Here is a 25,428-nt window from a genome sequence, read left to right as displayed (position 1 = left end):
ATCATTGCATCCCCATCCTATCTGCATTCCCACCCCAGTCCTATCCCCAAACTATCCTCATCTCGGCTCCCCTTCCCTGTTGCCTGTACCTATCCCATGCCATGCCACGCCGTGCCATGCCGTGCCATGCCAGGCCGTGCCGTGCCGTGCTATCCCGCAGGTTTCCCAGCTGGCGTCCGCTCCGAGCGCGATCCGTCGGGCTCTGCTGCCCTCCTGTGGAATTATTTGGGATTGCCGGCATCCGGACCCTTCCCGATCCCCTCTCATATCCCATATTCCCCGCTAGGGCCGCCTTCCCCCTGACAGCCCCGCTCCGCCCGGGAACCCCGGCTGTGTGTCCACTCCTGGCCATTCCACGCTCCTCTGCCCCAATAAACGCTGATGGATCCATCCCGCTGTCGCCTCTGGTCCCTCTCCTGGGACGCTGGGGGGCGGGACACGGCGGGTGAAGCTCTGGAGGGGAATGTCCCGCAGAAACAGTCCCTAAAAACCGTGTGAGGCAGCCTGGGGTGAGCAGCCCGTGGGGAGGGACTGGAGCCTCAGGCACGGGGCTGGGAGGGATGGGAAGGACGGGAGGTGGGTGGGCTGCATGGGGAGTGGGATGGGAGGGTGGTGTGGGAGGGCTGGGACATGATGGAGCTGCTGGGAAGATGTGGTGGGAAGGTGTGGGTGTGGTGGGGCTGGAGAGAAGGTGTGGGTGTGGTGGGGCTGGTGACCTCAGGGAAGCCCCAGGGAGGGGGGTGATGCCCCGTGGAGCCCATGGTGACAAGCACAGGTGTCACCCTGCTCCTGGAAGGGGGTGGCTGTGCTGAGGAGCACGGCCTCCTCCTCTCCTTGCTGCTGCACCACCTGAGCCTGCTGAGGGAGCAGCTGAAGGCAGTGGAGAGGAAGAATTTCTGAAGGCAGAGACACCTTTGCTCCTGGCTGACAAAATTGAAAAGTAAAGATCTCTGGGGAGATCTCTGCTGTGACACTGACAGAGCACTCGGGGTGGGGAATGCTGAGCCCTTGGGCCATCGTGTCCGTGCCAGCCCAGCTCTGGGGATCATGGTTGCTCCAGGCAGCACAAGCCATGGCTGTGTTCCCTCCCTCCAGCCACATTCCAGGCTGGCAGCAGGAGCCAGAGGAAGCCAGGAAGCACTGGCAGAGAGGGCAAAGGCAGCTCAGGGTTCATGGTGCTGTTTATTGATATCAGACTTCAGTGGGATGCAGGAACCATGTGCCAGGGGGAATTTTGGGATCACAGCCATGTTGGGAAGGATCCATTTGGGGAACAGTGCTCCAGGACCCCTGAGAGAGGAGCATAGCCATGCTCCAATGTGCTCTGTGCAGATCACTCCCCCACATGGCCCTTGGCAATGCCCCCCTGCTCCCTTCTCCTGCAGGATTACAGCACCACAGGGAGGGGGATCCCATGGATATTTATTAATCAGGTGACTCAAGGAAATCCTCAGCCACTCTGCCAAGGTCCTACAGCAGAGCAGTGGAAGGGATCAACAGGTTGGAAAGGCTGTGTCCATGGCAGGATCATCGCTGTGGGCAGTGTTTTCTTCTGGCTGCTCAAAGACCCTCTGGAGGGAGAGCTGGAGGGACCTCACAGAGCAGGGCCTCCAGCACCTCCCTGCCAAGAAGTAGATGAAAGGGTTGATGCTGCTGTGGATGCAGGCGAGCAGAAAAGCCACCTGGGAGGGCACAACGGTGTAGCCGAGCTGCTGCAGGAAATTGAAGAGGCTGAGGGGAAGAGCAAAGAGGAGGCAGAAGAGCACAACGAGGAAAATAACAATGCCAAGTCTCTTGGGTTGCTGTTGCTGGGAGCCATACTTGACCTTAATGAGGAGGATTATGCTGGAAATGACCATGGCTGGGGCAAAGACGAAGAGGTTGATGGCATACATGGTGATGAGAGACACCTGGCAGTGGTCATGCTCTCGTGACAGGCACAGGGCAGTCATTGTGATGATGACAGTGATGGAGAAGGCCCAGAGCAGGGCACACACCACCCATGAGAGGCGCTGGGGACGGTGGCAGCGGTACCAGAGTGGACAGAGGATAGATGTGCACCTGTCAATGCTGATGGCCGTCAGCAGGTACAGCCCCAGGTTGTAGGAGAAAAGCAGGAGTGGGAAAAGTGCCCTCATGAACACCAGGGGCACGACTGTGGAGCAGGACAATTCCTCCAGCAGATAGAGCAGAGTGGAGGGGACCGCGAAGTGGAGGAAGGAGAAGTTGGCGAAGGCCAGGTTGATGATGTAACAGGTGGTGGGGGTCCTCTGGAGGAGGCAGAGCACAGCCCCATTCCCAGCCAGCCCACAGAGGCAGATGAGCAGGGTCACACTGTCTATGGCCCCATGAGTGACATCAATATCACAGAGATCGTCCCCTTCAGTGGGTGAGGCAGGTGATGGGGACACGGTGGTCACCTCCATGGATGGACGCTGGGCAGGCAGTGGGATGTGGCCCCTGGCTGTGGTCAGAGTGGATGGGCAGTCAGTGCTTGGAGAATCCAGGGATGGACCATGCGGCTCCTCAGCAGCTCCCTGCAGTGGGAAGGATTCAGTGGGGAGGAGTGAGATGTGCAGGGGAGGAGGGCGGTGGAAATTGTGGATTGGGAAAGGGTTGGGATGTTCACCAGGAGATGCAGAAGGGAAGTGCAGGGCAGAGGAGGAGGGACCTGGGGAGGGCCCTGGGGTCAGCGGGAGAGGGTGGCAGGAACAGAGCAGCTGCTGCAGGAGAGGAAGGTGGGGTAGGGAGGAAGGCAAACATTCCACTGACCTGTTCCCTGTGGGGCAGCAGCAGGCAAAGGGCTCTGTGCAGATCAGCGGCGCTTCCTGGTACCTCTTGCTCCTTTGGGATCCATGTCCTAAAGCGGCTCCTGGCAGGTCAGGGACATGAAGGAGAAAGTGCCCAGGTCACAGGAGCTCCCCACTCCTGTCCTGCTGGCTCCTCTCTGTGCCTTTTCCCGGTGTTGCTCCCCAAGGCTTGGTGGAATCACGGGGGAGTTGGAAATTGCATCTTTGGCTTCGTCAGAGCTCCACTTCTACTGAGTCATTTATCTTTTTTTTTTTTTGGTTTTTGTCCAGTAAGGAAATGGCTTTTGCCAGACACTCCACAAACAGAATTTTGCAATTGGCTCATCATTTCCTCCTGATTAGAAACATTCCTTCCCTGAAGAATGTCCCTTTCTCCAAGTGCCTCCACTCTCCCGACAGGCTTCTACCATTCCTCATTTCCCTTCACTGTGGGGTCACTCTCCGTCCAGGAGCAGAGGGATGCTGGTGATGCTGGTGGCGCTGGAATGCCGGCAGTGCCGGCAGTGCTGATGATGAAGCAGCTGGGTGCTTGTCAGAAGCATTTCGCATTCTGGGAAGAGCTCCAGGATCATTGCCAAAACCTCCCCAGAGGGCCAAAGGACGCTCAGCTGAGCTCCCTCGCCCTGTCCCCATCCCATCCTCACCCCTGCTCCCCATGTCGCTCTCCGCCCCATCCTCTCCCCATCCTCTCCCACCCCGCAGCTTTCCGGGCCGGCGGCCGCTCCCTGCTCCGAGCGCGGCCCGTCGGGCTCTGCTGCCCTCCAGTGGCCAGATTTGGGATCGCCAGCAGCCAGGCAGCCCCCGAGCCCTGCGACCCTCTCCTGAGCCTTCCTGACCCTTCCTCATCTCCTCGGACACCCCAGACCAGCCCCCGCCGGGCACCGACAGCCCCGCTCCTGCCTCGCTCCACCCGGCACTCCCGTCAGTGTCTCTGCCCCTCCTGGTCATGGATTTCTAGGACCTGGGAGGGAGGAGGAAAGCCCTGCTCCCGTGTGCTCCCCTCAGAGCATCCCTCCCACATGCCGATGCTCCCTTCTGCTGCGGGATTAGACCGCGAGAGTGCTCCAAACGAGTGTTTGAGATCGCTGAAAAAGTCACCACCAAAGGACTCTGTAAAAACCGGCTTTAATATTAAGCATCAGCACAACGGAATTCATTGGCCAGGAGCATTTCTGAGATCTCAGTGTGGACTGGAAAGAGGGTGAGGATGCACCAGCAGGGGGAGGGATGATACTGTGGATATTTATGAATCAGGTCACTCAAGGAATCTCTCAGCTGCTGTGGTGGGGTTATTCAGCAGTGCAGTGGCAGGAATCAAAAGGCTCAGAGCACAATGTCCATGATGGGATCATTGCTGCAGGCAGTGTCTTCTTCTGTGTTCCCAAAGACTCTCAGGAGGGCCTTCCTTAGGGACCCCATGGAGCAGGGCCTCCTGCAACCCTCCATGGAGCAGGGCCTCCTGCAGCTCCCCACCAAGAAGCAGATGAAGGGGTTGATTGTGCTGTGGATGCAGGCAAGCAGGAAAACCTCTTGGGGTGACACCATGGTGTAGCCAAATTGATGCAGTAAAGTCCAGAGGGAGTCTCCAGTGGGAGAGTGAAGGGGAGGATGAAGAGCACAGTGAGGAGGATAAAGATGTTGAGTCTCTTGGGTTGCTGCTGCTGGGAGATACACTTGACCTTAATGAATTGTGCTGGAAATGAGCATGGCTGGAGCAAAGAGCAGGAGGTTGAGGGCATTCATGGAGATGAGAGACACCTGGCAGTGCTGGGGCTTCAGTGACAGGCACAGGATAACCACTGTAACAAAGGGGAGGGCCCAGAGAAGGACAGTCATGAACCTTGATAGATGCCGGGGACGGTGGCAGCGGTACCAGAGTGGGCAGAGGACGGATGTGCACCTCTCGATGCTGATGGCTGTCAGCAGGTAGAGCCCCGTGGTGTAAGAGAACAGCGAGAGCTGGAAAAACAACCTCAGGTACTCCCGGAGTGTAAGAGTGTAGCAGGAAACTTCCTCCAGGAGGTGGAGCAGGAGGGAGGTGGCCACAAAGAGCAGGAAGATGAAGTCGGCGACAGCCGAATGGAAGATATGGACTGTGATAGGGTTCCTGCAGAAGCTGAGGAGAGGAGAGCCCCGTTCCCAGCCAGCCCACAGAGGCCAATGAGCAGCATGATGCCACCTATGGCCACATCAGTGATATCAATCCCACGTGTATTATCTCCTTCAGTGGGTGAGGCAGGAGATGGGGACACGGTGGTCACCTCCATGGATGGACGCTGGGCAGGCAGTGGGATGTGGCCCCTGGCTGTGGTCAGAGTGGATGGGCAGTCAGTGCTTGGAGAATCCAGGGATGGACCATGTGGCTCCTCAGCAGCTGCCTGCAGTGGGAAAGATTCAGTGGGGAGGAGTGAGATGTGCAGGGGAGGAGGGCAGTGGGAATTGTGGGGTGTGAGAGGGAGGTGGGAGGGTTGGGCTGTTTGTCAGGGGATGCAGACGCAAAGCACAGGGCAGGGGAGGGGGGAGCTGGGGAGGGCCCTGGGGTCAGCGGGAGAGGGTGGCAGGAACAGAGCAGCTGCTGCAGGAGAGGAAGGTGGGGTAGGGAGGAAGGCCAACATTCCACTGACCTGTTCCCTGTGGGGCAGCAGCAGGCAAAGGGCTCTGTGCAGATCAGCGGCGCTTGCTGGTACCTCTTGCTCCTTTGGGATCCATGTCCTAAAGCGGCTCCTGGCAGGTCAGGGACATGAAGGAGAAAGTGCCCAGGTCGCCAGGAGCTCCCCACTCCTGTCCCACCACCTGCTGTCTGTGCCTAATCCTGTTGTTGCCCTCCAGGACTCAGTGCAGTCATGGAGCAGTCAGAAATTGCAACTTTGGCTATGTCAGAGCTCTACTTCCTTAGAGATATTTATCCTGGGGGGATTTTTTTTTTTTTTTTTTTTTTTTTTTGCTACAGAGGAAGTGACTTTGTCAAAAGCTCCAAATGAAACACTTTGGCTCATAATTTTATGCTGATTAGAAACATTCCTTTCCTGCAGAATGTCCCACTCTCCAAATGCCTTTCCTCTCCAGACAGGCTTCTACCACTCCCTGTTTCCCTTCCCTTTGGGGTCATGGTCCCTCCAGCAGCAGAGGGATGCTGGTGGCACAGGAATGCTGGCAGTGCTAGCAGTGCTGATGAGTCTGATGAGTCAGTTGGGTGCTTCTCAGAAACAACTCCTGTTCCAGGAAGGGCTCTATAATCATTGCCAAAACATGCTCTGGTCCCAAGGAAGCACAGCTCAGCTGCTCCCTATCCTATCCCATCTCATCCCCACCCCTGATCCCCATCCCCACCCCTGATCTCCATCCCCACCCCATCCTATCACATCCCACAGGTTTCCCAGACAGAGCCGTTCCCCATTCTGAGCGTGGCCTTTCAGGCTCCGCTCTCCTCCAGTGGGGAGATTTGGGATTGCCGGCATCCAGACCCCCTCCAACCCGCTCCGAGCCTCTCCTGACCCCTCTGAATCCACCTGCAACACCCCAGACAGTCCCCAGGGCCCCCTTTTCACCCCCAACAGCCCCGATCCTGCTCTGCTCCAACAGGGACCCCCAGCAGTGTCCCTGCTCCTCCTGGCCGCAGCGTTCTAGGACCCAGGAGGGAGGAGGAAAGCCCAGCTCCAATGTGCTCCTCAGGATCACACAGGATGATAAACGTGGCTGGAGCCAGTGCAGAAACAGATTTGGAGGCCTGCAGTGGTTTTGGGGCAAGTTCTGTAACAAGAAGCAACACTGCATGGCCAAAGGAAAAGTTGAAGGCAAGGTCACCTTTAATATGTCAGCACTCAGTGAATGCAACCACCAGAGACCCCTGTGAATGATCCTCCAGGATCAGAAAAGGACTTGGAGAAGGAGGTGGGTGCATGGAAATGAGTCCAAGGAAAGTGATGTTTATGTATTAGATAAGAAAGACACTTTAATGATTCTGTGTGGTTATGATGGATAAAACCCCTGTTGTAAAGTCTCACCCCAAACAGAAATATGGAGAGATCCTTCTGTGTGTCCTGCAGAGGTAAATAATTCCTGCTTTTTCTAATGCTTCCCATTGTGTTGCAAGGTTTATTCCAACTGATTTTGGTATCACTCCCATTCTGATCTTCACACCTCTCCCCATCCCATCCCACCCCAGCCCACCCCATCCCATCCCATCCCACCCTACCCCACCCCACCCCACCCCACCCCATCCCATCCCATCCCATCCCATCCCATCCCATCCCATCCCATCCCATCCCATCCCATCCCATCCCATCCCAATCTCATCCATGGCTGCTCCCCAGCTTGAAGCACTGCCCATCAGGCTCTGCTGCCCTCCAATTGGGACATTTGGGATCAGCAGCATCCAGACCCTTCCTTACCTCCTCCAGACCCCTCAAGAACCCTCTGACCCTTCTGGACCCCTCTGAGAACCTCCAGACCCTCCCTGGGTCCGCCTTTTCCCGTATGACAGCCCCGCTCCTGCCCTGCTCAACCCAGGACCATGGGCAATGTCTCTTCTTCTCCCAGCCATTTCTGCTTTTGTACATAAAAATTCACAATTTAGCAAAGAAAGGACATGAACAGCATTTAGCTGGAATGGTATCTCATGCCTGATCCTTGCTTCCAGGCCTGCCCCAGTCAGATGTCTCAGGTACTAAGAGAGCTGAGAGAGCAGCATTTCTGGCACATTTGCCAGAGCAGATGCAGACGTGTGTGCACAGAGCCAGGCAGGCAGGCAGAGTCAGTGCAAGGTCCCTGTGAGCAATTGCCCTGGCAGGCAGTGAAATGCTCCCTGCGGATCCCTTTGCATCTCCTGCCTGTGCCAAGGGCTGGGCCTGGAGCCCTGGGGGGCTGGGCCCAGGAGCCGTGGGCGTTCGGGGATCAGCCGAGGGCAGCAGACGGGAGAGATCCCAGCTGGGAGAGGCCCCGGTGCCAGGGAGCTCCTGCTCAGCGCTGCCGGGCCCGGGAGAGCTCCAAGGGTCTCCTTTGGGGCCGCTGCTCCCAGGGCCCCAAGGGATGGGCGTCACTGCCAGCAATGCTTCACCCTGGCCACGCTTGGGGCCGGCAGCTTCCTGTGACAGTGGCAGAGCAGGGATGCTGTGGCATCCAGGGCACTCCAGTAATTTCCAAGGCTGTTGATAAAAGCCCAGGAGGCCGTTGGACAGCAGCAGCTCCTGGGAGCAGAGGGTGTTTCTGATCAGCACCACAGGAGCTGAGCCCAGGGGCTGCTCCTCCAGGCTGAGGCCTCACAAGCACGGATCAGAGCCCAGAGCGGCCTGGAAAGGGGCTGGGGATGCACCAGCACAGGCAGGGTGATCCTGTGGCTATTTAATGATCAGGAGACTCAAGGAATCTCTCAGCCACTGTCCCAGGGTCCTTCAGCAGTGCAGTAGAAGGGATCAACAGGCTCAGACCCCTGTGTTCACAACAGGATCATTTCCAGAGGCAGGGTTTTCTTTTGGCTCCTTAAACACCCTCTTGATCGCCTTCCTTAGGGACTGCATGGAGGAGTGCTTCCTGCAGCTCTCCATGGAGCAGTGTCTCCAGCAGCTCCTCATGGACCAGTCTCTCTTCCAGCTCCCCACCAAGAAACAGATGAAAGGTTTGATGCTGCTATTGATGCAGGCAAGTAGGAAAACCACCTGGGAGGACACAACCGTGTAACCGAGCTGCTGCAGGAAATTCCAGAGACTGAAGGGCAGACTGAAGAGGGCAATGAGGAAGATAACGATGTCGAGCCTCTTGTGTTGCTGCTGCTGCTGGGAGCCAGGCTTGAGATGAATGAAGAGGATTGTGCTGGAGATGACCATGGGCACAGCAAATAGGAAGAGGTTGAGGGCGTACATGGAGGTGAGGGCCACCTGGCATTGCTCCTGCTCGTGTGACTGGCACTGGGAAGTCACTGTGGGATTGACAGCGATGAAAATGAAGAGGAGGACCCAGAACAGTGCAGTCATCAACACCCACAACAAGTGCTCAGACAGTTGGAAACCACAGAATACCAGGCAGAGGACAGACCTGCACCTCTGAATGCTGATGAACATCAGCCGGTACAGCCCTATAATGTAGGTGAACAGTGACAGCTGGAAGAGCAAGCTTAAATACATCAGGGACATTATAGCAGAGCAGGACATTTCCTCCACAAGGAAGAGCAGGGTGGAAGGCAACATGAAGATGAGGAAGAGGAAGTCGATGATGGCCTGTTTGGAGATGAAGTGGGTGGTGGCATTAACATGCAGGAACCAGAGAAGAACTGCATTCCCAGCCAGCCCACAGAGGCCGATGAGCAGGGTCACAAAGTGCACGGCCACACTGGAGACATTGATGTCACACGGAGCAGGTGTGTCAGTTGGTGAGGTGAAAAGAGGGGACACGGTGCTCACCTCCATGGATGGACGCTGGGCAGGCAGTGGGATGTGGCCCCTGGCTGTGGTCAGAGTGGATGGGCAGTCAGTGCTTGGAGAATCCAGGGATGGACCATGCGGCTGCTCAGCAGCTGCCTGCAGTGGGAAGGATTCAGTGGGGAGGAGTGAGATGTGCAGGGGAGGAGGGCAGTGGGAATGGTGGGGTGGGAGGGTTGGGCTGGTGTGCAGGGGATTGATAAATAAGAGAGAATAAATATTTTCAACACTCCTGAAGTTGCTCAAAGATTAGTGGCCCCTAAGTGGCCAAAAAGATTAAAGGACGTAAAGATGTGCACCTAGGGTGATAAATGTGGCTGGAGCCAGTGCAGAAACAGATAAGGAGGCCTGAAGTATTTTTGGGGCAAGTTCCATTGCAAGAAGCAAGAGCACATGGCCAAAGGAAAAGTTCAAGGTAAGGTCACGTTTAATATCAGAGTGAATACGACCACCAGAGACCCCTCTCAATGAACCTCCAGAAGCATCAAAGGACTCCAAGCAAGAAATGGATGCATAGAAATGAGTTCTAGGAAAATGGTCTTTATGTACTAGATGACAAAGACTTTTAAATGTCTATGTGTGGTTATAATGGATAAAACCCCTGCTGTAAAGTTTCGTTACACAAAGATCAAAGAGTTTGTTCTGTTTGTGCTGTGCAGGTAAAGAATTCCTGCTTCCAAATGCTTCCCATTGTTTGTTCCCATTATTTCAGCCAATTTTGATGCTGAGATACAGACGGGATGCACAGGGCAGGAGAGGGGGAGCTGTGGAGGGCCCTGGGGTCAGCGGGAGAGGGTGGCAGGAACAGAGCAGCTGCTGCAGGAGAGGAAGGTGGGGTAGGGAGGAAGGCCAACATTCCACTGACCTGTTCCCTGTGGGGCAGCAGCAGGCAAAGGGCTCTGTGCAGATCAGCGGCGCTTCCTGGTACCTCTTGCTCCTTTGGGATCCATGTCCTAAAGCGGCTCCTGGCAGGTCAGGGACATGAAGGAGAAAGTGCCCAGGTCTCCAGGAGCTCCCCAATCCCATCCTGCTGGCTCTTTCTGTGCCCTGTCTCACAGTTGTATCCCAAAGACTTGTGGGGTCACGGAGGAGTAAGAAATTGCAACTTTGGCTGCATTAGAGCATTAGAGTTTCACTTCTATTGGTTGGGTTGGGTTGTTTTTTTTTGTTTTTTTTTTTTTTTTTGCTATAAAGGTAGTGAGTTTTGTCAAAACTCCACTGGAAGAATGGAATGGGTTGTCTTTTCCACCTGATTTGAAACTCTCCTTCCCTGGACCATGTCCCATTCTCTGACTGCCTTCCCTCTCCTGACAGGTTTCTACTATTTCTTATTTCTCTTCCATGAGGGGTCATGGTCCCTCCAGCAGCAGAGGGATGCTGGTGGTGCTGGTGGCACCAGAATGGTGCCAGCACTGCCAATGCTGGTAGAGCATCAGGCTGCTTCTCAGAAAAAACTCTCTTGCTGGTAAGAGGTCTGGGATCATTGCCAAAACCTGCCCTGGGCCCAAGGAAACAGGGCTGAGGCAAGAATTCCCATTTTTCATTCAAGTGCAGGCTCACACTGCCCAAGGGAAGAACAGCAAACAGTTGCTTTGTGTTGATTTGGCACAGCCTGGTTTTTTGGTAGCAGGGGAGAGCCACAGAAAGGGGCTCCTGTTAGAAGCTGCTGGAAGCTTCCAGCATGTCTGACAGAGGCAGTTTCTGATGGCTATGAAGATGGACATGCTGCTGGCTCAATTAGAGAGGTTGGTGACGCCTCTGTGATGACATTTTCAAGAAGAAAATCAAAGCAGCACACACACGGTTTTTACCAGGGATGGCGAGGCACCGCTGCTGGGGCCATCCTGCCGTGGCCGCTGCCATTTTGGTGTGGCCTGTGGCAAGCCTTGCCTGCCTGGCCGCCCCTAGCCAGCTGTGCTGTGGGCAGAAGGGCAGGGGCAGCAGTGGCAGCTACTCCTTCTCAGCACCCCACATAAAGAGATGTGCTAAATTGAGCCAGCACCCGCAGCGGCCGCTGCTGCCTGCATGGTGTTGGAGGGATGATGTGGGCGGTGGTGAAAACATGGCGAGCGATTTCCCAATGCGAATCCTGGACAAGACCAACCTCTCAGCACTGTGGAATATTGGAAGAATCTTGGAACTGAGAGAAGTTGTTGGCAATGGTACCTAATGGCAGCAGTTTTTCATCTAGTCAGAGAAGAGAGGGAGGTGAGGACATGTGAGGGAAAACAACATGGCGGCACCAAGGTGAAGGCTCCCTGATGCCTTCTCTTCTCCAGGCTCAGAGACCCCCAGAACACTCCCAGCTCAGAGACCTCAGAGAAGCCACAGGGAGAGGGTTGATGCCCCATGGAGCCCATGGTGACAAACACAGATGTCACCCTGACCCTGGAAGGGGGTGGCTGTGCTGAGGAGCATGGACTCCTTCTCCCCTTGGAGCTGCACCATCCCAGCCTGCTGAGGGAGGCCAAAGCCAGGGCAGAGGAAGAATTTGTGAAGGCACAAAAGCACCAGCAAGGAAATCAGTAAAAACCAGGTTTAATATTAAGCAAAACAATGTGCTACCCCTATTTGTGTGTTTGTGTGTATTCAAGGGATTATTACAAAAGGACAGGGGAGGGTAAGGATTAAAAGGAAAATGGCTTAAAAGCTTTAGAGCATTCCAACTTAACAGCACTTCAGTTACACCTTAAACTTAGCCATTTAACAGAGGAATATCACTTAGCAGCATTTAACCTTATTTATGCCTTAACCTTGCTTCCAGGCCTTCCCCAATCAGATGTCTCAGGCACTAAGAGAGCTGAGAGAGCAGCATTTCTGGCACATTTGCCAGAGCAGATGCAGATGTGTGTGCACACAGGCAGCCAGGCAGGCAGAGTCAGTGCAAGGTCCCTGTGAGCAATTGCCCTGGCAGGCAGTGAAATGCTCCCTGTGGATCCCTTTGCATCTCCTGCCTGTGCCAAGGGCTGGGCCTGGAGCCCTGGGGGGCTGGGCCCAGGAGCCGTGGGCGTTCGGGGATCAGCCGAGGGCAGCAGACGGGAGAGATCCCAGCTGGGAGAGGCCCCGGTGCCAGGGAGCTCCTGCTCAGCGCTGCTGGGCCCGGGAGAGCTCCAAGGGTCTCCTTTGGGGCCGCTGCTCCCAGGGCCCCAAGGGATGGGCGTCACTGCCAGCAAAGCTTCACCCTGGCCACGCTTGGGGCCGGCAGCTTCCTGTGACAGTGGCAGAGCAGGGATGCTGTGGCATCCAGGGCACTCCAGTAATTTCCAAGGCTGTTGATAAAAGCCCAGGAGGTCGTTGGACAGCAGCAGCTCCTGGGAGCAGAGGGTGTTTCTGATCAGCGCCACAGGAGCTGAGCCCAGGGGCTGCTCCTCCAGGCTGAGGCCTCACAAGCATGGATCAGAGCCCAGAGCGGCCTGGAAAGGGGCTGGGGATGCACCAGCACAGGCAGGGTGATCCTGTGGGTATTTAATGATCAGGAGACTCAAGGAATCTCTCAGCCACTGTGCCAGGGTCCTTCAGCAGTGCAGTGGATGGGAACAACAGGCTCAGACCCCCGTGTTCACAACAGGATCATCTCCGGAGGCAGTGTTTTCTTTTGGCTCCTCAAACACCCTCTTGATCGCCTTCCTTAGGGACTGCATGGAGGAGTGCTTCCTGCAGCTCTTCATGGAGCAGTGTCTCCAGCAGCTCCTCATGGACCAGTCTCTCTTCCAGCTCCCCACCAAGAAGTAGATGAAGGGTTTGATGCTGCTGGTGATGCAGGTGAGCAGGAAAACCACCTGGGAGGGCACAGCTGTGTAACCGAGCTGCTGCAGGAGAAACCAGAGACTCAGGGGCAGACTGAAGAGTACAATGAGGAAGATAACGATGTCAAGCCTCCTCTGTTGCTGCAGTAGGGAGCCAGTCTTGAGATGAATGAAGAGGATTGTGCTGGAGATGACCATGGGTGCAGCAAATAGGAAGAGGTTGAGGGCGTACATGGAGGTGACAGCCACCCGGCATTGCTCCTGCTCGTGTGACTGGCACAGGGAAGTCACCGTGGGATTGACAGCGATGACAACAAAGAACAAGGCCCAGAACAGGATTTTCATCACCACCAACAGCAGGCGCTCAGAAAGTTGGCAACCACAGAAAAACTGGCAGAGGATGTACCTGCACCTCTCGATGCTGGTGAACATCAGCCGGTACAGCCCTATACTGTAGGCGACCAGCGACAGCTGGGAAAGCAAGCTGAAATACATTGGGGGCATTATAGCAGAGCAGGAAACCTCCTCCACAATGAACAGCAGGGTGGAGGGGACCATGATGATGAGGAAGAGGAAGTCGATGCTGGCCTGATTGAATGCTAGAAAGTAAGTGGTGGCATTAATGTGCAGGAGCCAGGGGACAGTCCCATTCCCAGCCAGCCCACAGAGGCCGATGAGCAGGGTCACAAAATGCACGGCCACGCTGGAGACATTGATCTCACAGTGAGCAGGTGTGTCAGTTGGTGAGGTGAAAAGAGGGGACACGGTGCTCACCTCCATGGATGGACGCTGGGCAGGCAGTGGGATGTGGCCCCTGGCTGTGGTCAGAGTGGATGGGCAGTCAGTGCTTGGAGAATCCAGGGATGGACCATGCGGCTCCTCAGCAGCTGCCTGCAGTGGGAAGGATTCAGTGGGGAGGAGTGAGATATGCAGGGGAGGAGGGCGGTGGAAATGGTGGGGTGGGAGAGGGAGGTGGGAGGGTTGGGCTGGTGTGCAGGGGATTGATAAATAAGAGAGAATAAATGTTTTCTATTCCCCTTAGGTTTCTTAAAGACTAACTGGGCACAGAGATGGATGGGTGTAAAGATGTGGACACAGGATGATAAATGTTTCTGGAACAAGTGGGGAAACAGATAAGGAGGCCCAGAGTATTTTTGGGCAAGTTCTGTAATAAGAAGCAAGAGTACATGGCCAAAGGAAAAGTTCCAGGCAAGGTCATCTTTTATACCACAGCACTCAGGGAATACAACCACCAGAGACCCCTCTGAATGATCCTCCAAACCATCAAATGACTCCCAGAAGGATGTCGATGCATGGAAATGAGTTCTAGGAAAATGGTGTTTATGTACTAGATAATAAAACCTTTTTAATATGTATGTGTGTTATGATGGATAAAATCCCTGTTTTAAAGCCTCTCAACACAAACAGAAATAAGGAGAGATCCTTCTATGTGTCCTGCTGCCTAATACTTCACTGGTAGCACCATTAGTTGGTGTTAGGAACTTTATTCTGTCTGATTTTAGTATCAATCCTTATCCATGCCACACGATGCCATGCCATCCCATCCCATCCCATCCGTGGCTGCTCCCCAGCTTGAAGCGCTGCCCATCAGGCTCTGCTGCCCTCCAATTGGGACATTTGGGATCAGCAGCATCCAGACCCTTCCTTACCTCCTCCAGACCCCTCAAGAACCCTCTGACCCTTCTGGACCCCTCTGAGAACCTCCAGACCCTCCCTGGGTCCGCCCTTTCCCGTATGACAGCCCCGCTCCTGCCCTGCTCAACCCAGGACCATGGGCAATGTCTCTGTTCTCCCAGCCATTTCTGCTTTTGTACAGGAAAATTCACAGTTTCTCAAAGAAAGGACATTAACAGCATTTAGCTGGAATGGTATCTCATGCCTGTTCCTTGCTTCCAGGGCTGCCCCAGTCAGATGTCTCAGGTACAAAGAGAGCTGGGAGAGCAGCATTTCTGGCACATTTGCCAGAGCAGATGCAGACGTGTGTGCACAGAGCCAGCCAGGCAGGCAGAGTCAGTGCAAGGTCCCTGTGAGCAATTGCCCTGGCAGGCAGTGAAATGCTCCCTGCGGATCCCTTTGCATCTCCTGCCTGTGCCAAGGGCTGGGCCTGGAGCCCTGGGGGGCTGGGCCCAGGAGCCGTGGGCGTTTGGGGATCAGCCGAGGGCAGCAGACGGGAGAGATCCCAGCTGGGAGAGGCCCCGGTGCCAGGGAGCTCCTGCTCAGCGCTGCTGGGCCCGGGAGAGCTCCAAGGGTCTCCTTTGGGGCCGCTGCTCCCAGGGCCCCAAGGGATGGGCGTCACTGCCAGCAATGCTTCACCCTGGCCACGCTTGGGGCAGGCAGCTTCCTGTGACAGTGGCAGAGCAGGGATGCTGTGGCATCCAGGGCACTCCAGTAATTTCCAAGGCTGTTGATAAAAGCCCAGGAGGCCGTTGGACAGCAGCAGCTCCTGGGAGCAGAGGGTGTTTCTGATCAGCGCCACAGGAGCTGAGCCCAGGGGCTGCTCCTCCAGGCTGAGGCCTCACAAGCACGGATCAGAGCCCAGAGCGGCCTGGAAAGGGGCTGGGGATGCACCAGCCCAGGCAGGGTGATCCTGTGGCTATTTATTGATCAGGAGACTCAAGGAATCTCTCAGCCACTGTGCCAGGGTCCTTCAGCAGTGCAGTGGAAGGGAACAACAGGCTCAGACCCCCGTGTTCACAACAGGATCATTTCCAGAGGCAGTGTTTTCTTTTGGCTCCTCAAACACCCTGTGGATCGCCTTCCTTAGGGACAGCATGGAGGAGTGCTTCCTGCAGCTCTCCATGGAGCAGTGTCTCCAGCAGCTCCTCATGGACCAGTCTCTCTTCCAGCTCCCCACCAAGAAGTAGATGAAGGGTTTGATGCTGCTGGTGATGCAGGTGAGGAAGAAAACAACCTGGGAGGGTACAGCCGTGTAACCGAGCTGCTGCAGGAGAAACCAGAGACTCAGGGGCAGACTGAAGATTGCAACGAGAAAGACAACAATGTCGAGCCTCCTGTTCTGCTGCTGCTGGGAGCCAGGCTTGAGATGAATGAAGAGGATTGTGCTGGAGATGACCATGGGTGCAGCAAATAGGAAGAGGTTGAGGGCGTACATGGAGGTGACAGCCACCCGGCATTGCTCCTGCTCATGTGACTGGCACAGGGAAGTCACCATTGGATTGACAGCGATGACAATGAAAAGGAAGGCCCAGAACAGAATACTCATCACCACCCACAGTAGGCGCTCAGGAAATTGGCAACCACAGAAAAACTGGCAGAGGATGGACCTGCACCTCTCAATGCTGATGAACGTCAGCCGGTACAGCCCCATGTTGTAGGTGAACAGCGACAGCTGGAAAAGCAAGCTCATATATATTGGGGGCATTATAGCAGAGCAGGAAACCTCCTCCACAATGAACAGCAGGGTGGAGGGGACCATGAAGATGAGGAAAAGGAACTCCGTGATGGCCTGGTTGAAGATGAAGTCGGTGATGGCATTAATGTGTAGGAGCCAGAGGAAAACCCCGTTTCCAGCCAGCCCACAGAGGCCAACGAGCAGCATCATAAAGTCTAGAGCCACACTGGAGACACTGATCTCACAGTGAGCAGGCGTGTCAGTTGGTGAGGTGAAAAGAGGGGACACGGTGCTCACCTCCATGGATGGATGCTGGGCAGGCAGTGGGATGTGGCCCCTGGCTGTGGTCAGAGTGGATGGGCAGTCAGTGCTTGGAGAATCCAGGGATGGACCATGCAGCTCCTCAGCAGCTGCCTGCAGTGGGAAGAATTGAGTGGGGAGGAGTGAGATGTGCAGGGGAGGAGGGCGGTGGAAATGGTGGGGTTGGAGGGTTGGGCTGGTGTGCAGGGGATTGATAAATAAGAGAGAATAAATATTTTCAACTCCCCTGAAGTTGGCAGAGAGATGAATTCATGTAAAGATATGGACACAGGATGATAAACGTTGCTGGAGCTAGTGTAGAAAGAGATAAGGAGGCACAGAGTATTTTTGGGCAAGTTCCGTAATAAGAAGCAAAAGCACACAGCCCAAGGAAAAGTTCAGGGCTGGGTCACCTTTAATATCACAGCACACAGTGAACACAACCACCAGAAGCCCCTCTCAGAAAACCTTCAGGAGCATCAAAGGACTCGCAGAAGGAAGTGGATGCATGGAAATGAGTTCAAGGAAAATAGTGTATATGTACGACATAAAAAACTTTTTAATGAATGGTCATAATGAATAAAAACCCTGTTGTAAAGTCTCTCAACACACACAGAAATAAGGTGATATCCTTCTGTGTGTCGTGCTTCCTAATACTTCCCTTGGTAACACCATTAGTGTGTGTTAGGTACCTTATTCGGTCAGATTTTGGTATCACTCCTCATCCATGCCAGGCCATGCCATGCCATCCCGATGTGTTCCCAGTCCCTGGCCACTCCCTGGCTGCAGGTGTGACCTGTTGGGCTCTGCTGCTGTCCAGTGGGAGATTTGGGATTGGTGGCACCCAGAGCCCTCCTGGCCCCTCCAGCCCCTGTGTGTCTGATGCCTTGGGCTGGCTCCCTAGAACAGAGGCCAGACCAGGTGAAGAGAATAAAAGGAGGCATTGATGAAAGGCCTTCAAAAGGTTCACCCTGGGCACTCCAAGCCATCCTTGTAGTGCCTCTTGTTTGTGTCCAAAGGAGGCTGGGGGTCTGGACACCAGGGATGGAGCTGGGGAGGGGCATCTCCAAGAGAAACACGGCCCCAAAGGCTTCCAGGGCAGCCTGGGGTGAGCAGCCCGTGGGGAGGGACTGAAGCCTCAGGCACGGGGCTGGGAGGGATGGGAAGGACGGGAGGTGGGTGGGCTGCATGGGGAGTGGGATGGGAGGGTGGTGTGGGAGGGGTGGGATATGATGGAGCTGCTGGGAAGATGTGGTGGGAAGGTGTGGGATGTGGTGGGGCTGGAGAGAAGGTGTGGGTGTGGTGGGGCTGGAGAGAAGGTGTGGGGTGTGGTGGGGCTGGTGACCTCAGGGAAGCCCCAGGGAGGGGGGTGATGCCCCGTGGAGCCCATGGTGACAAGCACAGGTGTCACCCTGCTCCTGGAAGGGGGTGGCTGTGCTGAGGAGCACGGCCTCCTCCTCTCCTTGCTGCTGCACCACCTGAGCCTGCTGAGGGAGCAGCTGCAGGCAGTGGAGAGGAAGAATTTCTGAAGGCAGAGACACCTTTGCTCCTGGCTGACAAAATTGAAAAGTAAAGATCTCTGGGGAGATCTCTGCTGTGACACTGACAGAGCACTCGGGGTGGGGAATGCTGAGCCCCTGGGCCATCGTGTCCGTGCCAGCCCAGCTCTGGATCATGGTTGCTCCAGGCAGCACAAGCCATGGCTGTGTCCCTGCAGACACCAAGACACTGAAGTCTTACAGGAAATCGTGTTAGCCTAATAACAATTTTGAGTCAAAATTGTGAACATCTTGGAAATATATTTGCCATAGATATGTCCAAAGAAACAACAATTTCCAGGCATATTTATACATTATAATATCAGAGATTTTTTATAGATACTCCCTAAAGTGCTCCCAATATATTATATAATGATATCAATGTTTTGATGGTTTTAATTATTCCCAGAATATGCAGTCTCTCTTTGTTTAATGGATAACCCAGATTTTTTCCAGGTAAACGGTGTTTTATTGGCAGTGCTTCAAAGCTGGTGAAGGACGTCCGTGCCCTGTCTCCCTGCATTGTCAATGGGCAAGATGGAGGGGCTGGGGGAAAAAAAGGTGATTTAAAGCTTTATTTTAATTCTCATTACCATCTTCTGAATCTGTTATTAATAAATTTACTTGATACCAGAAAATTTGACCCGTTTTTTTGCAAAGAGTGTTTTTTCTCCCAGTTCTCATCTCAACTCATGATTCCTTTGATAAGTTTTGTTTCCCTCTCCTCTGCCCAGCTGAGAGCAGGAGAAGGTGAATGAACGGCCCGTGCCAAACCACGACAGGCTTGCAGCAGGTTATCAGCATCAGAACCCACATTTCTTACTGCCAGTAGCCTTGAGGATGCAATAAAAGCCAATAGAGTCCAGATGTTGGGGTGCTGTGGTGTCCCTTCCAGCCCTTCAGCAGAGCTCCTCCTCCTCCTCTTCAGTCTTGGGAATACTTGTGGTTGTCTTTTCCTGATCTCACCCCTTTGCAAGCAGGCACACCTTCCACAAGACAGGGCTGCTTCAAACCCCATCCAGCCTGGCCTGGAACACCTCCAGAGATGGGGAGGCCAGAGCATCTCTGGGAACCTGTGTCAGGGCCTCTGCACCCTCACAGGGAGGAATTTCTTCCCAATATTGCCCCTAACCCTGTTCTCTGGCAGTGGGAAGCCATTCCCCCTTGTCCTGTCATTTCCGGCCTTTGTCCAAAGCCTCTCCATTTCTTGGAGCCTCTTTAGGCCCTGGAAGGGGCTCTAAGGTCTCCCTGAAGCCTTCCCTTCTCCAGGCTGAACACCCCCAGCTCAGAGACCTCAGAGAAGCCCCAGGGAGGGGGTTGATGTCCCATGGAGCCCATGGTGACAAACACAGATGTCACCCTGCTCCTGGAAGGGGGTGGCTGTGCTGAGGAGCATGGATCCACCCTTCCCCTTGGAGCTGCACCATCCCAGCCTGCTGAGGGAGGCCAAAGCCAGGGCAGAGGAAGAATTTGTGAAGGCACAAAAGCACCAGCAAGGAAATCAGTAAAAACCAGGTTTAATATTAAGCACCAGCACACCAAAGTGCTGTCCCTGTGTGTGTGTTTGTGTGTGAGTGCAAGGCCAGGTGACAAAAGGACAGCGAGGGTAAGGAATAAAAGGAAAATGGCTTAAAAGCTTTAGAGCACTCCAACGTAACAGCACTTCAGTTACACCTTAAACTGAGCCATTTAACAGAGGAACATCACTTAGCAGCATTTAACCTTATTTATGCCTGATCCTTGCTTCCAGGCCTGCCCCAATCAGATGTCTCAGGCACTAAGAGAGCTGGGAGAGCAGCATTTCTGGCACATTTGCCAGAGCAGATGCAGATGTGTGTGCACACAGGCAGCCAGGCAGGCAGAGTCAGTGCAAGGTCCCTGTGAGCAATTGCCCTGGCAGGCAGTGAAATGCTCCCTGCGGATCCCTTTGCATCTCCTGCCTGTGCCAAGGGCTGGGCCTGGAGCCCTGGGGGGCTGGGCCCAGGAGCCGTGGGCGTTCGGGGATCAGCCGAGGGCAGCAGACGGGAGAGATCCCAGCTGGGAGAGGCCCCGGTGCCAGGGAGCTCCTGCTCAGCGCTGCTGGGCCCGGGAGAGCTCCAAGGGTCTCCTTTGGGGCCGCTGCTCCCAGGGCCCCAAGGGATGGGCGTCACTGCCAGCAATGCTTCACCCTGGCCACGCTTGGGGCCGGCAGCTTCCTGTGACAGTGGCAGAGCAGGGATGCTGTGGCATCCAGGGCACTCCAGTAATTTCCAAGGCTGTTGATAAAAGCCCAGGAGGTCGTTGGACAGCAGCAGCTCCTGGGAGCAGAGGGTGTTTCTGATCAGCACCACAGGAGCTGAGCCCAGGGGCTGCTCCTCCAGGCTGAGGCCTTACAAGCACGGATCAGAGCCCAGAGCGGCCTGGAAAGGGGCTGGGGATGCACCAGCACAGGCAGGGTGATCCTGTGGGTATTTAATGATCAGGAGACTCAAGGAATCTCTCAGCCACTGTCCCGGGGTCCTAGAGCAGTGCAGTGGAAGGAAACAACAGGCTCAGACCCCCGTGTTCACAACAGGATCATTTCCAGAGGCAGTGTTTTCTTTTGGCTCCTCAAACACCCTGTGGATCGCCTTCCTTAGGGACTGCATGGAGGAGTGCTTCCTGCAGCTCTCCATGGAGCAGTGTCTCCAGCAGCTCCTCATGGACCAGTCTCTCTTCCAGCTCCCCACCAAGAAGTAGATGAAGGGTTTGATGCTGCTGTGGATGCAGGTGAGCAGGAAAACCACCTGGGCGGGTACAGCCATGTAACCGAGCTGCTGCAGAAGAAACCAGAGACTCAGGGGCAGACTGAAGAGTGCAACGAGAAAGACAACAATGTCGACCCTCCTGTTCTGCTGCTGCTGGGAGCCAGGCTTGAGATGAATAAAGAGGATTGTGCTGGAGATGACCATGGGTGCAGCAAATAGGAAGAGGTTGAGGGCGTACATGGATGTGAGGGCCAGCTGGCATTGCTCCTGCTCGTGTGACTGGCACAGGGAAGTCACTGTAGGATTGACAGCGGTGACAACAAAGAACAAGGCCCAGAACAGGGCACTCATTATCACCCACAACAGGTGCTCAGAAACTTGTCCAACACAGAAAAACAGGCAGAGGATGGACCTGCACCTCTCGATGCTGATGAACATCAACTGGAAAAGCCCCATAGTGTAGGTGAACATTGACAGCTGGGAAAGCAAGCTTAAATACATTGGGGGCATTATAGCAAAGCAGGAAATGTCCTCCAGCAGAAAGAGCAGGGTGGAGGGGACCATGAAAATGAGGAAGAGGAAGTCGATGCTGGCCTGGTTGAATGCCACAAAGTCAGTGATGGCATTAATTTGGAGGAGCCAGAGGAAAGCCCCATTCCCAGCCAGCCCACAGAGGCCGATGAGCAGGGTCACAAAGTGCACGGCCACACTGGAGACATTGATGTCACACGGAGCAGGTGTGTCAGTTGGTGAGGTGAAAAGAGGGGACACGGTGCTCACCTCCATGGATGGACGCTGGGCAGGCAGTGGGATGTGGCCCCTGGCTGTGGTCAGAGTGGATGGGCAGTCAGTGCTTGGAGAATCCAGGGATGGACCATGCGGCTCCTCAGCAGCTCCCTGCAGTGGGAAGGATTCAGTGGGGAGGAGTGAGATGTGCAGGGGAGGAGGGTGGTGGAAATGGTGGGGTGGGAGAGGGAGGTGAAAGGGTTGGGCTGGTTAGAAAGAGGCTGATAAATAACATAGAGAATAAACATTTTCAGTTCTTCTGAAGTTGTTCCAAAGTAAAGTGGCCATAATTTTAAAGGATGTGTTACAGATGGATAATGAGATGACTGGCTCTCACAGTTAAGGGATGAATAATGTGTGAATATTAAGAGAAGCTTTATTGATATATAATTATGTTATTGTAGACTGTTGTTTAGATGTTCCCTGTTCTCCCCATAGTCCCCTTCTCTCCCCTCTGTCCTGTTTCCCTCAGAGAGCCTGAGTCATCTAGGACAGGTAGAAAGAAGGGGTGTACACAAGCTTGTTGCTGGGCGGGGAACAGGTGCAGCATGAGAACAGCTGACCCTCGAGTCAAGTTGCAAGAGAGCAGGCTCCAGCAATAAACACAAAGAAGGGCTGAGTGACAGACTTTGGGAGGGGCCAGGTTTAGCTGATGCAACCCCCAGGGTATCAGAGGTGAAGCATCCATCTTGAAGATCAGCCAGCCATGTGGTGGGCAGCCGTGAGGGAAGCTCCCAGGCCTGCTTCCCCTTATTTAGTCCTTTTGTTGCATTTTTTATTAAGGTTTAATGAACATTTCGAAATTTAAAAAGTGGGCGGTTGTTTCTCACAGGATGTAAAGGCTGGCACACAGGATGACAAACATGGTAGGAACCAGTGCAGAAACAGATAAGGAGGCCTGCAGTTGTTTTGGGGTAAATTCTGGAACAAGAGGCAACAGTGCATGGCCAGAGGAAAAGTTCAAGGCAAGGGCACCTTCAATATGGCAGCATTCATTGAATATGACCACCAGAGAGACCGTGCTTAATGAACCTCCAGGATCATAAAAGGACTTGCAGGAGGAGGTGGATGCATGGAAATGAGTTCTAGGAAAATGGTGTTTATGTATTAGATAAGAAAAACTTTTCAAAGTCTACATGTGGTTCTAATGGATTAATACCCTGTTGTAAAGCCTCACCATACACACAATACAAGGAGAGATCCCTCTGTGTCCTGTGCAGGTCAAGAATTCCTGCTTCCTCATGCTTTGCACTGTGTTAGAAAGTTTGTTCTGGCCCATTTCAGTATTAGGACACAGACGGGATGCACAGGAGAAGAGAGAGGAGCTGGGGAGGGTCCTGGGGTCAGCGGGAGAGGGTGGCAGGAACAGAGCAGCTGCTGCAGGAGAGGAAGGTGGGGTAGGGAGGAAGGCAAACATTCCACTGACCTGTTCCCTGTGGGGCAGCAGCAGGCAAAGGGCTCTGTGCAGATCAGCGGCGCTTCCTGGCACCTCTTGCTCCTTTGGGATCCATGTCCTAAAGCGGCTCCTGGCAGGTCAGGGACATGAAGGAGAAAGTGCCCAGGTCACCAGGAGCTCCTCATTCCCGTCCTGCTGGCTCCTCTCTGTGCCCTGTCCTCATGTTGTTTCCCAGGGCTCAGTGGAGTCATGGGGGGAGAGGGGTATTCGAAAATTGCAACTTTGCCTACTTCAGAAATTCAGTTTTTCTGAGTTATTTATGGTGGGTGTGGGCTTGTTTTTTTTTTCCTACAGCGGAAGTGGCTTTTGTCGGAAGCTCTACATGAAGATTTTTCTGATTGGTTCCTCTTTATCTCCTGAGTAGAAACACTCCTTCCCTGCAGAGTGTCCCATTCTCCCACTGCCTTCCCTCTCTAGTTGGGTTTCTACCATTCCTCATTACTCTTCCCTGAGGTTACATGGTCCCTACAGCAGCAGAGGGGTGCTGGTGGTGCTGGTGGCACTGGAATGCTGGCAGTGCAGGCAATGTGGGTGAGGCAGCTGGGTGCTTCTCAGAAACAGCTCCAGTTCCGGGAAGGGCTCTGAGATCATTGCAAAAACACGCTCTGGTCCCGAGGAAGCACAGTTGAGCTGCTTCCTCCTCCTATTCTGATCCCATCCTTATCCCTGCTCCCCATCCCCATCCCCATCCCTATCTCCACCCCTCTCTCTATCCTCACCCCATCCTATCACATCCCACAGGTTTCCCAGACAGAGCCAATCCCCACTCTGAGCGTGGCCTGTCAGGCTCTGCTCTCCTCCAGTGGGGAGATTTGGGATTGCCGGCATCCAGACCCCCTCCATCCTGCTCCGAGCCTCTCCTGACCCCTCTGAAACCACCTGCAACACCCCAGACCATCCCCAGGGCCCCCTTTTCACGCCCAAGGAGCCCCGATCCAGCCCTGATCCTTTTGGGACACGCGGCAGTGTCCCTGCTTGTTGCAGTGTGATGCCATTTCCTGTTTCACCTTTCCCAACCCCCCAGGTGTGCCAACCTCTCCTTTCCCCTGCCCCTTTGCCCTCCTGCTGAGAGCTGTCCATCAATGTTAACCTTCCAGCAGGGTCGTGGTGTGGTTGGCAGGAGTTCAAAAGATGCTCCTCAGATCTGGGCTCATTGGCCTGTCCCAGTGTCTGTATCCCTTGAGCCTTCCCCTCCTCCCACCTGGATGGTGCCTCACCTGTCCCTTCCCCTCCCCCTGTCCCTGGGCTTAAAAGGAGACGGGACCATGCGGTCTGGATTCTGTTGGGAGCTGTTACAAGATTCAGAGGTCTGTCATCCAGAATAAAACTCTGGATTAAAACTCTACGGCAGAATCCTCTCCTTTCTCTCTTCACCATCACCTGAACCTTTTCCACCAGAGGTAAACTCAGTTCCTACTATGCCTGGATTTGTTCTGAGTGCCCAGCTGCAGCATCCAGCTGGCCAAAGGTATCTCTGGGGTGAAACACCACAGCTGCCGCCTTTGGCCCAGCAGCAAGGGTCAGACGAGCCCAGGCACGTCCCACCTGGTAATATTGGGATTAATATTCCATACCTGCTCCTCCTGGCCAGAGGGTTCTAGGACCCAGGAGGGAGGAGGAAAGCTCAGCTCCAATGAGCTCCTCAGGATCACACAGGATGATAAGCGTGGCTGGAGCCAGTGCAGAAAGAGATTTGGAGGCCTGCAGTGGTTTTGGAGCAAGTTCTATAACAGGAAGCAAGAGCACATGGCCAAAGGAAAAATTCAAGGCAAGGTCACCTTTAATATGTCAGCACTCAGTGAATGCAACCACCAGAGACCCCTGTGAAAGAACCTCCAGGGCCAGGAGAGGACTTGGAGAAGGAGGTGGATGCATGGAAATGAGTCCTAGGAAAGTGATGGTTATGTATTAGATAAGAAGGACACTTTAATGACTCTGTGTAATTATGATGGGTAAACTGCCTGTTGTAAAGTCCTAAAGTCTCACCCAAACAGAAATATGGAGAGATCCATCTGTGTATCCTTTGGAGGTAAAGAATTCCTGCTTCCTAAAGCTTCCCATTGTGTTTGAAAATTTATTCCGGCTGATTTTGGTATCACTCCCAATCCTCATCTCCACACCACTCTTCTCCCCATCCCATCCCATCCCATCCCATCCCATCCCATCCCATCCCATCCCATCCCATCCCATGCCTACTTTGTGCCTTGAAGTGCTGCCAATTGGGCTGTCAAATTGGGACATTTGGAATCAGCAGCATCCGGTCACTTCGAGAAACCTCTG

At 54.3% G+C, this 25,428-nt stretch overlaps 6 protein-coding genes across 6 annotated transcripts; all 6 read right to left on the bottom strand.

Moving 5' to 3' along the window:
- Positions 1–1,405: 1,405 nt before the first annotated feature.
- Positions 1,406–3,475, bottom strand: LOC143691862 (proto-oncogene Mas-like). Its single transcript, XM_077179652.1, has 2 exons — positions 2,773–3,475; positions 1,406–2,537 (listed from the first exon to the last, which is right to left on the bottom strand). The coding sequence occupies exon 2, from the start codon at positions 2,424–2,426 to the stop codon at positions 1,494–1,496; it is 933 nt and encodes a 310-aa protein (XP_077035767.1). The 5' UTR covers positions 2,427–2,537; positions 2,773–3,475; the 3' UTR covers positions 1,406–1,493.
- Positions 3,476–3,919: 444 nt separating this feature from the next.
- Positions 3,920–23,803, bottom strand: LOC129122258 (mas-related G-protein coupled receptor member H-like). Its single transcript, XM_077179651.1, is given in 8 exon segments — positions 3,920–4,394; positions 4,397–4,499; positions 4,501–4,936; positions 4,939–5,188; positions 5,435–5,534; positions 10,089–10,188; positions 16,640–16,756; positions 23,119–23,803. Coding segments are annotated over 4 exon segments (939 nt in total). The 5' UTR covers positions 5,078–5,188; positions 5,435–5,534; positions 10,089–10,188; positions 16,640–16,756; positions 23,119–23,803; the 3' UTR covers positions 3,920–4,133.
- On the bottom strand, positions 7,098–10,082 carry LOC143691849 (mas-related G-protein coupled receptor member A1-like). The gene has a single exon (XM_077179647.1). The coding sequence runs from the start codon at positions 9,209–9,211 to the stop codon at positions 8,231–8,233; it is 981 nt and encodes a 326-aa protein (XP_077035762.1). The 5' UTR covers positions 9,212–10,082; the 3' UTR covers positions 7,098–8,230.
- Positions 11,746–14,374, bottom strand: LOC129122257 (mas-related G-protein coupled receptor member D-like). The gene has a single exon (XM_054635921.2). It carries the CDS (start codon positions 13,747–13,749, stop codon positions 12,769–12,771), a length of 981 nt encoding a protein of 326 aa, XP_054491896.2. The 5' UTR covers positions 13,750–14,374; the 3' UTR covers positions 11,746–12,768.
- LOC143691856 (proto-oncogene Mas-like) lies at positions 14,459–16,633 on the bottom strand. The gene has a single exon (XM_077179654.1). It carries the CDS (start codon positions 16,550–16,552, stop codon positions 15,668–15,670), a length of 885 nt encoding a protein of 294 aa, XP_077035769.1. The 5' UTR covers positions 16,553–16,633; the 3' UTR covers positions 14,459–15,667.
- Positions 19,682–22,096, bottom strand: LOC143694312 (mas-related G-protein coupled receptor member A1-like). Its single transcript, XM_077179643.1, has one exon. It carries the CDS (start codon positions 21,690–21,692, stop codon positions 20,712–20,714), a length of 981 nt encoding a protein of 326 aa, XP_077035758.1. The 5' UTR covers positions 21,693–22,096; the 3' UTR covers positions 19,682–20,711.
- Positions 23,804–25,428: the final 1,625 nt, after the last annotated feature.

This window comes from Agelaius phoeniceus, chromosome 6 (genome assembly GCF_051311805.1).
Source record: "Agelaius phoeniceus isolate bAgePho1 chromosome 6, bAgePho1.hap1, whole genome shotgun sequence".
Taxonomy (NCBI): Eukaryota; Metazoa; Chordata; class Aves; order Passeriformes; family Icteridae; genus Agelaius; species Agelaius phoeniceus.
The sequence above is the reverse complement of the archived record's forward strand: the minus strand, read 5'-3'. Positions and strand labels throughout refer to the sequence as shown.

Coding starts and splice junctions, on each gene's coding strand:
- LOC143691862 (XM_077179652.1), bottom strand. CDS start 2,426: ATGGAGGTGACCACCGTGTCCCCATCACCTGCCTCACCCACTGAAGGG.
- LOC143691849 (XM_077179647.1), bottom strand. CDS start 9,211: ATGGAGGTGAGCACCGTGTCCCCTCTTTTCACCTCACCAACTGACACA.
- LOC129122257 (XM_054635921.2), bottom strand. CDS start 13,749: ATGGAGGTGAGCACCGTGTCCCCTCTTTTCACCTCACCAACTGACACA.
- LOC143691856 (XM_077179654.1), bottom strand. CDS start 16,552: ATGATGCTGCTCGTTGGCCTCTGTGGGCTGGCTGGAAACGGGGTTTTC.
- LOC143694312 (XM_077179643.1), bottom strand. CDS start 21,692: ATGGAGGTGAGCACCGTGTCCCCTCTTTTCACCTCACCAACTGACACA.